Consider the following 15,841-nt stretch of genomic DNA (forward strand, 5'->3'; position numbering starts at 1 on the left):
GAAGTAACAGTTATAGCCCTTGCCCTCCAGCATGTTAGTAAATCTTTTTGTTTCCTTTTAATCACAGAAAAAAGTATGTATTGTGTTATGTCACAATGCACCACACCCCCTGTACCCTGCTTTTCAAAGTCCTAGTTTCGCCTGTGGCAGTTCATCTACCTTATTAGTCCATGATGATTTTATTATCTCTACAGATGAAAAGCAAGAATGGGAAATGGCTGGTGAGAACTGCTCAGTTGTGACACACTTCTTCTTTGAGCCTTTCTCAAACATCGTCGAAGTCCAAGCCACCTTTTTCTTCCTAATATTGCTTATGTTCATCGTTGACTTAGGGGGAAACATCTTGATCATTGTGATCACCCTGGTAGACCCTGTCCTTCACTCCCCCATGTATTTCTTCCTCAGAAATCTGTCCTGTGTGGAAATCAGTTACACCTCTTCAACAATTCCCAAAATGCTATTGAGTTTCTTCTCCAAAGAAAACAGGATCTCCTTTCTGGGCTGTGCCATGCAGCTGAATTTCTTTACCCTCTTGGGGATCACAGAGTGTTTTGTGCTAGCTGCCATGGCATATGACCGCTATGTGGCCATCTGTCACCCTCTGCACTACATGACCATGATGAGTCGGAGAGTTTGCTTCCAGCTTTTAGCTGTGTCCTGGCTCGTGGGTGTGCTGGTCGGTGTGGGGCAGACAACTTCAACATTCACATTGCCCTTCTGTGGCCTCAATAGAGTAAACCACTTCTTTTGTGACCTGCCTCCTCTGCTGAAGCTTGTCTGTGTGAACACTTACAGGAATGAAATCATCACCTATGCTGTCACTATCATCTTCATTATGGTGCCCTTCATGCTCATCCTCATGTCCTATGCTTGTATTCTGCAAACCATCCTCAAGATACCATCAGCTGAGAGTAGGAGAAAAACCTTCTCCACCTGCTCCTCCCACCTCATTGTAGTCACTCTGTTTTATGGATCTGGCATTGTGACTTACCTAAGGCCCAAATCCTTCTACTCACTCAACTATGACAAACTGCTTTCCCTATTCTATACACTTGTGTCTCCAGTGCTGAACCCTTTGATCTACAGTTTGAGGAATAAGGAAGTAAAGCAAGCATTGAAAAGGCTGTTAAGCAGAAAAATATCTCTTTGAACTTTGTAAAACTAAGATATTTTATATATTTTTTGAGGAATTTCCTGGTGCCTGTAATAACCTATGTGAAATATATTATCAACGCATTGTCTATAAATATTGCAATATTGCATTCTTTAGTCATATATTGGGTTATTTCAACCACCAGGTAGTCAAGGATCTACCTCGGAAAGTAAAAGATGGCCTATGGAAGAGCTCCTCTGAAATCAGCCAAGTAATATACTGTGATGCCTAATTATCATGATATAATATAAAATAAAAATTGCATATATGTGTAAGTATGTGTGTAATTAGACAGCTAATGTCCTTAAACATTGGACTAAAGTGACATTAATAGGCCTAGAGGAAAGCCAGTAACAGAGGAGAGAAACAAATTTGTGAAAAATTATGGAAGTAGTTATGTGGTGGGATATTCTTCCCAAAGGTAACTTATTCCTGTGCCCAGGAGAAACTGGGAGTGTTGGATTTTAGCCTGCAACCTTTTTGTTGCTAGTGCAGCTGAAGGAGCCTCAAGACAAAAAGAGAGGCTATGAGAGATGTGGTGAGTGTCACAAAAGTAGTCCATTGCAGACATGGAGAGAAGGTCCCAGGATGGACAGAGAGAAAAGGAGTAGTCCCCAGGGGCACGCCCACACATATAGTCACGTGCACTTGCAGCAGTTCAAATAGGAGCGGCACAAATTTTTGCTTGGGATTTTTGCCACAGTGCATGTGCCTGGACATGCACTTTGGTGTGTTACACGTTTTTCCACTTAGGGCAAAATGACCCTGCCCCTCAGATCAGAAGGCAGGAGGAGCTATAGCTCCTCCTATAGGAGCTCCTGTATAAAAACTTGCCCTGTGCTGGCCCCAACAATATAAAAGCTCAGGGTTATGTACTGTCAGGAGCCCTCATACCATGATCCACTGGCGACCTTGTTGCCCTGTGGGGTCAGGCCAAGTCTCAGGATCTCAGTATTGCACTGTTAGACAGGAGGGTGTGACACAATTGCACATACACAAGCACACAAATCAATTGGGTACGTACAGACACACACTTCCAGCTCAGGCACATACACATCCAAACTAGACTAGGCACTTGCATACCTATCATCAATTCAAGCACATGCACTATACACCCCAAAAATTAGACACAGATCACTAATTTGTATAACATGCACACAATGCCATATATATATATACACACACATTTACATATGTATGTATATACATATATATACACAGAGACAGGCACTCACCAGTTCACACGCATACAACCCACATACACATACACATGGGTAATTTCCTCAATTGGATGGTACAGCGTGTATGTGTGTGCTTGGGGTACCTGGGATACTTGGAGGAAGGTTCAGGTAAGAGAAAGAAAGAGTTACAGTGTAAGGAGTGAAAGTTGCCAGAACCAGGATTAGAACCAGTGGACTACAGAGAAGCTGGCTAAAGAATTGAGGCTTGGGTTTACTTAAGGTAGACTGGGACTGGAAACTGAAGCAAACAGCTAAAATATTGGGGCAGGGCAGATAAGTGGTGGCAAGGAGGAGACATGCCAGGAAAGAAACTGAGGCAGAAACCTGGTTGCTCAGGGAAAATGGAAAAAAAACAGTGTGGATAAGATAGTGGCAAGAAACAGGGGGTTTGGAGGCAGAGAGGAGCTCAGGACAGGTGTTAGAGGTGGCAGTGAGCCAAAAGCAGGAAAAGGAGAAATGAGACAGAAGTTAGAGGGGTGAGGAGCAGAGATTGGAGAAGGGCCAAAGCATAGAAAGCAAACCCCAACTTAGGGGTCCAAATAACAGTTTTATTAAACAGACAACACACTACACAGCCCCATGGGGTGATAACTACCTATCCAGGCTGGAACACACACACACTGGCAGCAGGAGAAAGAGATTCAGTAGAAGGGCTAGAGTCCAGGTAGGCAAGAGAAGCAGAGTCCAACTCCTTGGTTGAAGGGAGATGGGGTGATAGCTACCTATCCAGGCTACAAAGGGGTCCTTGTCCAGTAGCTGTTGTCCAGAGTGGGGGTCAACGGCAAGGCCTCTGGGTGGATAGGTGGTGTGGCATGGTGCTGGTCCAGATGGAGAGGACATCCCACTGGGTCTGTCTTCACTGCCCCTTTTTATAGGGGCAGACCTTGTATGACCCTAGTGACAGGAGGCATGCCCAGGCAAGGGTCAGCCCCTGGCATACTGAGCATGTGCGCTTCATGCAGGGATGTGCAGTTTTGGGTGTCTGTAATGGTGAGGTACAATGGTAGAGTTGCTGGTTCTGCAGGGTCTTTTGTCTTTCAAATGCTGGGTTCTTGTCTCCGTTCGTGGGTGAGATCCATGGTTCCTGGATGAATCAATGCGAGGTGATGGCCCGGTCATTACAGGCCATTCAGTAGAGGCCTGCTACAATTGTATTACAATCATTCCCAATCACTCTCATTCATCCGGGAACCAAATTACATGGGAAGGGTACAATGAATCATGGAGTTGCAACATGGGATGCCCAGGCATAGGACAAAAGATGGAGGCTTGACATATAAAATGGAAACTTGACATGACTTTGGTTCACTTACAAACACAGGCCTAAACCATACAATATCCATGTGAAACAATAAAAATCAATACAAAAATGATGATACAATATGCAACCGTAAAAATCAATACAAACCTAATTATTATACAATATAAAATAGTGGATATCCAAAACCAAAAACTTGCTACCAAAATAAAAATGTTAAAGCTTATCCTAAGTCTGAGCTCGCTTATGATTGTCTATAGGGAATAGAGAGGGAGAGACAGAAAAGCCAGAAATAACTGGGGAAGGGAAGGGAATGCATATCTATCATATTTATCTATCATATAGATATATATGTATTAAAAAAGAAAAACTGGGGGTTTTGCTACAACCTCAGCTGGTGGCTCCTCCATGAAGCTGTTACCATGGGCATGTATGTGGCAAGCTTCACAGGCATCCTGATCTCCTGCCCCTTCTGCAGGCAGAGGGAGACCCTGGCGCACATGACCCTTGAGTGTACCAGGCTGCAACTCCTCCACCTCTAGAACATCCTCCTGTTTTTGAGGGTCAGACAGACCTTCCTGACACCATTCCTGACTTCTTCACATACAAGAGGTTGGCAATCAGCTGGAGACAACTGAGGTTTGGCAATTTCCAGATGGCTATCACCACCGCTTTCCCCAGAGTTTGGGACTCCAAACACATCCCCTGTTCACCCTGAAGTTTGCACACCATGGCTGATAATCCCTTCAGAACAGCACTCTTCATTTCTGCTACCCTGAGATGAACTCCATGTTTCTGATCTGGTTAGTTATGGTGTGCGTGTAATTCCCGAACTAATCACCCATCATTGTGGACAAGATGTCCTCCTCTCCAGGCTCCAGTGCATATCTGGGGAGAAAGACAGCTTTCCAGGATTTTTTTCTTTGCTTTCATGCATCAGATAACTGTGTGTTGTAACTTTCATGGCCATGGAAAATACATAGCACAGCTGGCTAAAAGTGCAGATGCCATAGGTAAGATATAATGCTACTTGCTACCATGGAAGACTGAGCAGCCTCAGCACCTGATGGTGTACACATGTCAGGGCCAGAATAAAATGTATGAAGGTGGAATTCATATAGATTCTTCATCAAGCAGTGCTAAAAATGTGAAGGATGTCTGCGATGTTCTGTCAGCTGCTATATAAAAAATAGAGCTTGGATTAATGAGCACCTCAGATTTAAAACTGCAGTACATTTTTTTTATCATCTATTTCAGCAGGTGCCTGAGGAAAAGGCCACAAGTATCTGTGGGACAGATGCTCAGCAGGGGCAAGCTGAGAAGATGATATCATAGCAAAGCAGTGTAATAGGGACAGCTCCAACACATTGTGAGCACCTGACATAGTCGTGGGCACACTCTTATCAGGCTATAAACATATCAGTAGTAATATTGAGAATAAAGTCTTGTTTGGTATTAAGTGCCACCCTTAGATTCTGGAATTATAAAAAGAGGTAAAGTAAAAAATATATATTTGCAACTCGGTAATGACTAGTTTAATGACCAATATCTCTACAAAGGGTGCTGCTACCTGAACATTCACTCATGCTCCTTTCTAGCCACATCATTTTGTTAACATATCAGTAGTAATATTGAGAATAAAGTCTTGTTTGGTATTAAGTGCCACCCTTAGATTCTGGAATTATAAAAAGAGGTAAAGTAAAAAATATATATTTGCAACTCGGTAATGACTAGTTTAATGACCAATATCTCTACAAAGGGTGCTGCTACCTGAACATTCACTCATGCTCCTTTCTAGCCACATCATTTTGTTTTAGAAGCCTATCAGAAAGCCTTACTGCTCTATAAGGCTGCAGTTTGGAAACAAACAAAAATCCCATTAGAAGTGTTGGTTCCAGCCCCTTTCACATCTCTGACTGCTGTAATGAGTGATGTTCTTATTCATAATGGCTCCAATCCAACACCCCGTAGCACAGCTATGTAGCCTTTATGTGGGTAACTAGAAACATGCCATAACGCATAAAACTGGACTAGAATGAGGGGTCCCTCTTACTCCTCTGTATTTTTTTTTTCTGGAACTATGATGTTGGAAACCTCCTGGACGCAATATGATCGCTAAAACTCATACATGACCGAAGTGAATTCCTATATTTGTTTATAGTATTAACAATATGCAAAAGCACAGCATATAACTTAACAGTGAATAACTTAACAGGAATAGTCAGCTATGGTCATAAAACTCATCCAAAAACGTATGTTGTGTGCAGTATTTGCTGGGGAATTTAATGAAGTAATTTCTTCATCAAGAATTCCCATTTTATCCACTAGTTAACATGATAGTTCTTGTTAACAAATGATCATCATCTGTTAAAATCTGACCCTACAGCCACATGTAAGTGGCCAAAATAGATTCCTGCATTTTTTGTAATGTTAACATTCTGCAAAGGCATAACAAAAACCATGGCATTCATGGAAAGAGTTTGCAATACAAAGGAATATACTTTACAATACAGGCATAAATCACCAAGCATATGGTCAACCTGAAAGGTCACCTTTCTGATCTGTCTTATGAAGATGAGTTTTATTTTGCCTTGAATCTATTAACATAAAATGAAAGACTTGAAATAAAAGGCTTTCAATTGGAAAAACCTGGAATCTATTTTTTAAGTGAAGTTCCACTAGAGTTTCATATTTTAATGCTGGTGAGGGGGGAGGCAGAGTAGGGATAGGAGAGTTTTGGGCTTTGTGTTGAATCACTGTGGTGTCCAACAGCAATAGAACCCCAGCTAGTGATTCTCAGGTGTCTTACAATAATTGCTGTGGAACCAGAGTTCATCTGTCAGGAAGGCATCCATCCATCCTTAACTTGAAGAGTCTCTGTGATAAAGAATACATCATATTCATTTTGAAGCGTAGTGCTACTGGACCTCATAGCTGCCTACGATACAATATGACACACTGGCCTGCTTCTAAAGCTGTCAAAAGTACTTCCAAGCTGGGTTGTTACAGTCATTGAAATGATTCTTTGTAACAAATGATTCAGAGTCCACCTTGGGCACGGGACAAGCTCATGGAGGAGACAGGCCATGTACTTCCACAGGGCTCAGTGCTGGCCCCAACTCTGTTCAACTTATACACGAGTGATCTACCAACAATCACATCCCGCAAGTTCATCTAGACTGATGACATCTCTTGTGCCATTCAAACTCCATCTTTCCATATTCTGCACTAAAACCTGAACGAAGATGCGACAAAGCTGGCAGACTACTGCACCACATGATGGCTCACGCCGAGTCCTGTCAAGACTGTATCCAGTGTATTGTACCTCCACAAGGCCAGCACCAAAACAGATCTTAACATCTACGTGGGTAGCCAGAGACTAAAGCATGATCCATACCTAACATATTTGGAAGTGTCTTTGGACAGAACCCTGATCTTGCAGGAACATTTCAAGAAAACAGCAGCAAAGGTCAAATCCCAAAATAACATGCTAGCCACGCTTGCTGGATCAACCTGGGGATCTGTAGCCACAATGCTTTGGACTTCAGCTTTTGCCCTATCATATACAGTAGCAGAGTGCTCTGTACCTGTTTGGCAAAGGTCATCACACACACATCTTGTTGACACCCAGCTGAACACAACCATGTGTATCGTAACTGGAACGCTCCATTCAGCTCCCCTCCCCTGGCTTCCTGTCCTTGCAAATATCACTCCCCCGCACATCCATCCACTGATGATCACTCAAAAACTGGTCAAAACCATTTGTGCTATATCTCACCTACCACTTTACAATGATCAGTTTAATCCACCCAAAGCCCTCCTTCCCTCATGACACCCTTTATGGCGCAGCCTCCTGGATCAAAATCTGTCTGAAGATATCCTTTGGGCCAAGGAATGGGAAACATGGGAAGTCACAAATAAGTTTCTTGTGACAAACCTCACTCATCAACTTGCTGCCTTTGAATTAACATGGTAAGAGTGGTCTCTGCTAAACAGGTTCAGGACAGGCCAATGCCCCTGCACAGCTGACCTACACTACTGGGGCCTAAGTGCTAACACATTGTGCTCTTGTGGAGAGGTGAAAACAATGTTGCACGTTATTGAGGAGTGTCCCCTCTACAAACTAAGAGGTGGATTAATAACTTTGAACTCAGTTAACAATGAGGCTATCATTTGGCTCAATGGATTTGCATTCGCTAAATAATAATTTTGAAGTGAACGATCTAATTATTTAGTATAGAATCATTTATCTAATCAGCTAATAGATTATCCATATCCAGAATTGCAAACCGTAGAGCAGGGGCTTTCAACCTTTTTAATTACGTGTAGCCACGGTGGTTGGACGCGGAGCAAGGTGAGGAGTGGGGTAGCACTTGGCCGGATGCATGTGAGCTTCCCCCTGAACATGTCCAGCCAGCCATGCAGCACCTGTGAAGCCTGCAGAGGGGCACTGCTGCCCTCTTCCCCTTTCCCCACCAGCCCTTCTCCTGGGAGGCAGCAGCACGGGGTGGTGGGTGACAGCACTCTGTCCCCACCTGCCCATGCGTACCCTCTATGACCTTCCCAAGTACCCCCTGGTTGACAACCTCTGCCCTAGATGACAGGATCAAAATTAAAATAAATAAATAAACAAACTGAAGAAACAGTCTCAAAGCACCAAGAATATATTAAACAAATGCAAAAACAAAATAACACACATTGGAAGAAATACAGCTAGTGAAAAAACTGGCTCAGGTAGAAAACAGAACTGCCACCCCCACTCCCCACCCAAAAAACCCCACACAAATCTGGTAGCTATAATGTATAAAAAACAAAACTATAAATAAATCAGCAATATGAATTTGCCATTGAGAGACATATCATTCTGAGTTATATTAAGGTGTTGATTTTTTATTTTTTTAAATTAATAGGTGGAAATGGAGAATTCTTGTGCAATACTTTCCTCATCTTGAATAAATTACAGTGAACCTACATCAGATTTTATATTCTAACATCTGATTTTGAATTGACACCCTAAATATGAGCACGGTGATCTTTCAATACATAGAATTATTTTTTTAAACTAACAGGTCAGGACTTTACCCAGCGTAAAAGGACATAGTTTCAAGTATGTCAGGGTGAACTCTTACTCCCAATTTTGTTTTGGCTCTATTGATAGATTATTGTTTTGCTGTAATACTTGTAGTATAAATATGTTCATGATATAACAGTGTTACTTGTCTCCTTTTCCCAGAACAGCTTATATATAGGGAAAAGCAAGTTGATTGTGTTTGGAGGCAGAGCTGTGCAGATTGGCCCAAGTTCTCCATAAGGTGCAATAGGATGTCAAGAGCTAATTGAACTATGCTGACACAGCAAATTCACTCCAGGCAAATAGTGGGAAATACTCTCTGTAGTTTCTGACACGGCACAGGCCTTGAGAGAAAGCCAGGACATAAATATGCCTGAGGGGGAGGAGAAATATCCAGGCTCTTTTCTTTAGTTTTGTTTTTTTGACAGAGATGTCCTGGACTTCAGGCCACATGGATTCTGCCTACTGATTCTATATAATGAAAATTTATAAATTTGTTATCATTTTCCAGGTATAGATTCTAATTAATGGAACTTTACACTGAATTCGTCTCCCTCCCACTGCTAAAGCAGGGAAAATAAATCTGGTGGTGGATAGGGTGACCCCCTAGCCCTTCTCTACCTGTCCCCCCCCCGCAACTTCCTTTATCCTGGGATTTGGTACTTGTCCCAAGCCAACATCCCAACCCACCCCAAGTGAGTATGATACCAGCCTACATAGATGGCACCATGTTATCAGCTCCAAGGACCTCTGAGACTTGATGCAGGCCTATGGGCCATAGGCCACACAAATGCCTCTCTCCAAGTTTTGCCCCCCCTACAAACAGCAGAATTTTTTTGTGGGGAGGGGAGTCCATGGCTTCCCTCCTCAGCCTCCTACATTCCTAGGGGGCATGGTGGGAAAGGGCAGTTTAGCATCAAGCATGGAAAGATAAAAGACTGTGGGAAGTCATGCTTCCCCAGGGTCCCTGATGTTGCCACAGTTATCTACTTGCAGGTCTGCTGTGGGAGCAATGCCACCAGGTGGTACAATGCATAGTTAACTTATGGAATTCATTGCTTCAGGAGGTGGTGGAGATCAATAGCATGGTTTTTATTCTACAGAGCTGCATAGAATACATCAGTTTTGACAAACAACCTATTTTGGGGGGGGGGGGATCCAAAAATCCTCTCAATTCTTTCAATGATGATGGACATATTGAAACCAGTACTCTGTGACCTGAAATTGCTGCCTATTGGTTTCTGAAAAGATATCAATATGCATGCTTTGACCAACAAAACCTTGCAGTTTATTGTTTAACAAATGACTGCCTCCCCATGACTTATTCCCAAAGCTGGAATCACCAGATATGTTTTGCTAACATAGCAATGAAGCAACATCTGGGGAGGGCAGGGGTCTACATTTATACTACTGTGCAGTTCCTACTCTCGAGAAAAGTTGCTGCTTGCATTTTCAGGTCACAAATGTTCTCACTATTAGAGAATTACAATACAGTAAGCATCTGCACATGTAGATGTGGATGCTTTCTGTGGAGTAATTAGCTCCACTGCGCAGTAAAACGTCTCATGCAGATGTGCCCACTGTCAGGCTAAAAAGTGGGTGGGTCTTCCTTCTCCGGTATCGAAGAGTTGCTAGTCTTGTTTTTTCTATGATTGAGTTTTGAGGGACTCACACAGTTCTATATTTATATGGATGCTCATGTTCTACCTCGAAGCCTACGTGGCCAGAGATGAGTGTGAATATGTGCAGAAGAGAAACATAGCTCTGCAGGTGAAAATAGAACATATATTCTACAGAAGAGCCGAAAACTGCACTTACAGTTCTATATTAATGCCACTTATGCATATAAAGATGAAACAGAATGTAGTGCTTGAACATTTCTGTTTAGGAAACCTTTTATTTATTCATTTTAATGTAGAAAAACAAAATGAAACCTAAAAAGCTACCGTGATATAAGATTCTTGTCCTCCAGATGGATCTGGTGTTTCTACTGGAAACCCTGAACTTGCTGGAATTGGAATTCTTCTCTTCTTGTTGTCATTTTATAATGACTTAAGTTTGTCAACTGTTATGGCATAGTACACTATTCACCCTTGTACCCCTATACACCTTTTTATCCCTGGTGCATTGGTTTGAACAGGAAAGTAGTACTGTGGGATATTCTGGAGGGAGCACATGAGGTTACTCTATTAATGTTTTGTTTCAGCTGTCCCTAAATGGATGGATCTTCGGAAACTGCTGACTGCTTATATTTAAGTAAATAACTTGTTATAACTGCTTATATTTGTAGGGATAAGAATACTTCACAAACATTTTCTAAAGTTCAATTGCATTTTAAGTACAGTGCAGGAATCACTGTATGAACATTTATAGCTTCTGCTGTGAAGAGTATCTATGAAATTGATGCAGAGGTATATTTTTATGATATTTTTGCATCAATAATGATATAAATCATTCAAATGACTGCTAAAATTAAAAAAAAAGACATGAAAAATAATAAAATAAAGTCAAATATTTTCTTGAAACACCTTTGCCTTCCTCAGTCATTAAAAGTCTAAAAGGAAATAATATCTAGACTATCAAATGATTTTCCCTTATTTTCTTTCACCTCATAATGTAAATATCTTATGATGCAGAGCAATAAACCAGGGGTTTTTGACAATCCCACAGGAACACAAGATAATACTGATTTCTCTCTCTGCAGGTACAAGTCCAGCTTTGAGGAGAACCTGGCCTAAATGATGAGAAAGAATGAGACAGATGTATTCAGATTCATTCTCCTAGGTTTTTCTGACCACCCCCAGGCACAACTTCTGTTCTTTACCTTCTTTCTATCAACATATACAATGACACTCACTGGCAACTGTCTCATTATTTTCATTACATTGGGAGACATTGCCCTCCAAACACCCATGCATTTCTTCCTCAGGGCCCTGTCCTTTTTGGAGATCTGCTACACCTCGGTCACAGTCCCCAAGATGCTGGCCAACCTCCTCTCAGGGGACAAAAGCATCACCTTCCTTGGCTGTGCCACACAGATGTATTTCTTTGTGGCACTAGGGGGTGTGGAGTGCTTTCTTTTGGCAGCTATGGCTTATGACCGATATGTGGCCATTTGCCACCCTTTACGTTATCCCTACATTATGAACAATGCTAGGTGCACAGGGCTAACAGCTGGCTCTTGGCTCAGTGGTTTAGTGGGATCTCTGGGCCATATTGTAATTATATTCAACCTACCTTTCTGTGGCTCCCATGAGATCAATCACTTCTTCTGTGACATAACCCCACTGCTGAAGCTGGCCTGTGGGGTCACTTTCCTGAATAAAGTGCTAATCTATTCTATTCTTTTGCTCTTCATAACCCTGCCTTTCATCCTGATCATGGTCTCCTACCTTCTTATCATTGTTACCATCCTGAAGATACCATCCACCCAGGGCAGGCACAAGGCTTTCTCAGCCTGCTCCTCACATGTCATTGTGGTGACTCTCTTCTATGGGACAGGCATTATAGCTTATCTATTCCCTAGTTCCACATCTTCTTCAGGGGCAGGTAAAATACTCTCTTTGTCCTACTCTGTCATCACACCCATGCTAAACCCCATTACATACAGCCTGAGGAACAAGGAGGTCAGAGATGCTCTGAAGAGAATAATCACGAGGAAGTGTTTTATTCATTGAAGCTCCCCCCCCCCCCCCCCAAATTTTCCAAGGGGTCCCCCCCCCCCCCCGCAAAAAAAACAAAAAAAAAAAAAACCCCAACAACATCAACAGAAACCAAAAAAACAACAAGCCTGTACTATCAGTGTAATGCTGGGAAACAAAACAAAACAACCCCCACCCCTGAAAAGCAGTGCATTGCATGGCCAACGATGTATACTAGGATTCAGAGAATGGGAACTGAACTCTGGGAACAGTTCAAAACCCACACAGACAATGAATAATAGCAGGGTAAAGATGATAAGCCATTACAAACATAATTATGAAGTCAGAGTAATACATTGGGAGCTGTAATGAATACAAATGCTTTCAGTGAGAGTACTAGGAGGAAGAAGGTATCTAGTTTTGTAAAATAACTTGATAAATTTATGATGGGATTATATGAAGTGATTTCCCCTCATCACAGGGGATTTGCATCATTAAGCAAGGACTTTCCCCCTGGATTTATATCCAGTCTTTTAACAGGAAGACTCCAAACTAGAGATCATTGAAGTAATGGACATTAATACCTAGCTGTTGAATGGTTTATGTGCATATTTAAATAAATCTAGATGTACATATGTAGGCTTTTACTAGTTGTTTCTAAAATTTGCTAATATTTAAAAAATGGAATTGGGACAGAAAAAAATAATATTTACAAGGGTTTTAAGAAAAGAATATTTAATTTTGATAATGTTTCACAAGAAATATGTAATAGAATCATTTCTGAAGAAAAAAAAATATATTTCTTTTCTAGAAACAAAATCTATCATTGTTTGCTCAGAACAAAAATGTTTTACCGTTTTATTTAATTTATGTTTTAAATGTTATTCTATGTAATCTAGATATCTATCTATGGAAACCTGCTCCCTCTGCCTACGTGACTGGCATCACATACCTGGGTGAGGGGCTTGGGCTCCCTGGTGAGCTACAGACTGCCAGTCTGCCCAGCAAACTAGTGATGCTTTTCAAATTGGTTGGCTGACAGACAACAGGTGCTGGCCTCCATTGGACCAGGTAAATGAGGTCCTAAGGGCTATATAAATTAAGGACTGCCCAGGAGGAGGGGGTAGCATCCATGAGGAAAAATCAGAGAGAGAGAAGAGCTGGACCATCTGAAACTTGCTCTCTCTCTCAAAACTCATGACCAAGGAACCGCCTGCCTCCAGAGGGAATCTCCACCTGCCTCTGGATGATACTTGTGAGTAAGCTACCTGAGATCTAACTAGATATATAGCTTGCAGTAACTCAGATGCATGACCAAAGGCTACTCCAGCCACCCTGTTTGCTCTATGGGATTTCTCTGATACTACTCAACTCTGTACCCTAGTCCAACCCTCCCCCTTGTAACCAGTAAAGTTTTCCTTTGTACCTAGTGTAGGAGACTTATTGGGGGTGGGTGTAGATTATGCCTTGGGCTCTCCTTGGTTCAGCTGACTAAGGGAGACCACTACTTCTGCATCCCAAGTTCTTGAAGTGAGTCAACTACTCTCGAGGGCTACTAGTCCTGTGTTTCCCAGGGGGCACAGTGCCAGAATCAAGCCCATCCCTGAGTGGTGGCAGTTCTAACCCCAGGCTAGCGGGTGCGCTGCAGGGAGGGGGTCGGCCAGATGTGAGACACCCCCAGGAAGGAACTCGAAGCCTGGAAGGTGGTCGGATGCAGTGAGGCGGGTGGCTCAATGCAGAAGCACCCCCTACTGGCCTACCACATGATGCTTTACTGTTTTATTTAATATATGTTTTAAATGTTATTCTATGTAATCTAGATATATATCTATGGTGTCTATGTAAAACTAGAAAATTGCAAGTAAAATATAATTTTTATGGAAATATTTAGTTTTGTTGAAAATATAAACATGCTTGATAAAAAAAGAATCTATGAACATTATTTCTAGATTCTTTTGAGTTTAATTCAGTCAAATTAGGTTGAATATTCTTGTTCCTCCTTGATAATTCCATTCTTAGACTTATAGATCTATAAAAAACCATGATCAGTACTGTGTCTTCTCCTCCTCCACACTGATTTTTGCATCAGTCTTAAGAGTAAGTGTTCATTAAAGGGGAAAAGGGATTTATACACAAGCTTTAGAGGAAAAATTGGTAGTTAATTATTATATCAACCCAATTAACTATTAACAGTTTGTCCATATCAACACTATCAGGGTTCTCTCCAGTTCCACATAAGATGAATCAGTGAGACTAATATAGCTGCTAGCCCTGACATCTTACCTGTTCTCTTGGGATTGCACAGCTAACCCCTTAGGACAGGGACAGACATTCATAAAGCCCAAGTCTAAATTTATTCTATCCTTGCAGGTTAGTCTAGCCTTCATAGAGTAAACGAGTTTGCCAGTGGATAGAAATTCCCTTTTCATTCTAGAAATGCAGACAAATGCCTGCAGTGGCTCAGGATAGAAGTCCGGGGGCACTAAAGCAGCCCTCCCATTCCCCAGCGAATGAAACAGTGGGGCATGGCCAGGCCTGGGCACACCTAAGTAAGACTGAGGAGTGGTTTAAACCCTAAACTTGAGCTGCAGGGTTCAGAGAGTGGGGGAAGAGGGAGGATGCCCAGGCTGTTGTGGCAGAGGAGGAGGAGGAGGGTAGAGCTCTGCCTGCCCCAGCAGCTCCGGAGCAATCCTGGCACACAGCACTGCCCAGCTCCTCTTCCCCTTTTTCCCTCTCCCCCACCACCACAGGGCAGAGAGGGGGGCTCTGTTTGGTGCTGGTTGAGCTCTATCTCCTCTTCCCTGCCCCCCACCACTGTGGGGTTGGTAGGGGGGCTCTGCAGGGCTGCCCCACCCTGGAGGGGGACTTTTCAGCCTGCTCCTCCTGCCCTGCCACCAACTGGGGAAGGGGGCTCTATGCAAGGCTGCCACAGCTTGTGGGGGAGGTTCTGTTCAGTGCTGAGGGAGGACTCTTCCCCCTCCTCCTTCCCCCCCACCCCTTGACTGCCACGGGGTGGGGAGGGGGGACTCTATGCGGCACTGCTCAGCCCAGGCAGGGGCACAGTGTGTGGCTGTAACAGAACCACAGCTCTTGGGGGGGGGCCCCCCCCCTGCAGCCAAGGCCAGCCTTACTCAGCCCTGGCTGAGGCAGCTGCATGGTGGCGCCTGGCTGCGGAGGCAGGGCCACCCCCAGCAGGTGCAGCTCAGTGGCAGGGATGCTTAGCAAGCACATCCCGGGCAAGCCTGGTGTGTGTGGCCAGCAGCTGGCCAGCAAGAGGGCTCCATGGGCTTCCTTGGAGGTGCCAGACCCTGATAGCCACCCACCACAGGGGCTGGATATGGACCCATCAGTCCCCATGGCTTGGAGGTGCTGGCTAGCCCTCTCCCCAGCCAGCTGGCAGCCACATACACCAGGCCAGGCTGTGCTGCTGATAGGGTTCAGCATCCCTCTCACTGAGCTGCAGCTGGGGGAGCTGGG

General features: G+C 43.3%; 2 protein-coding genes across 2 annotated transcripts; both read left to right on the top strand.

The window, feature by feature from the left end:
• The first annotated feature begins 214 nt into the window (after nucleotides 1-214).
• Nucleotides 215-1,150, top strand: LOC102379554 (olfactory receptor 10A2-like). Its single transcript, XM_006035985.1, has one exon. It carries the CDS (start codon nucleotides 215-217, stop codon nucleotides 1,148-1,150), a length of 936 nt encoding a protein of 311 aa, XP_006036047.1.
• A 10,311-nt stretch (nucleotides 1,151-11,461) lies between these two features.
• On the top strand, nucleotides 11,462-12,400 carry LOC102379796 (olfactory receptor 10A7-like). Its single transcript, XM_006035986.2, has one exon. The coding sequence runs from the start codon at nucleotides 11,462-11,464 to the stop codon at nucleotides 12,398-12,400; it is 939 nt and encodes a 312-aa protein (XP_006036048.2).
• Nucleotides 12,401-15,841: the final 3,441 nt, after the last annotated feature.

This window comes from Alligator sinensis, unplaced genomic scaffold (assembly GCF_000455745.1).
Source record: "Alligator sinensis unplaced genomic scaffold, ASM45574v1 scaffold186_1, whole genome shotgun sequence".
Taxonomy (NCBI): domain Eukaryota; kingdom Metazoa; phylum Chordata; order Crocodylia; family Alligatoridae; genus Alligator; species Alligator sinensis.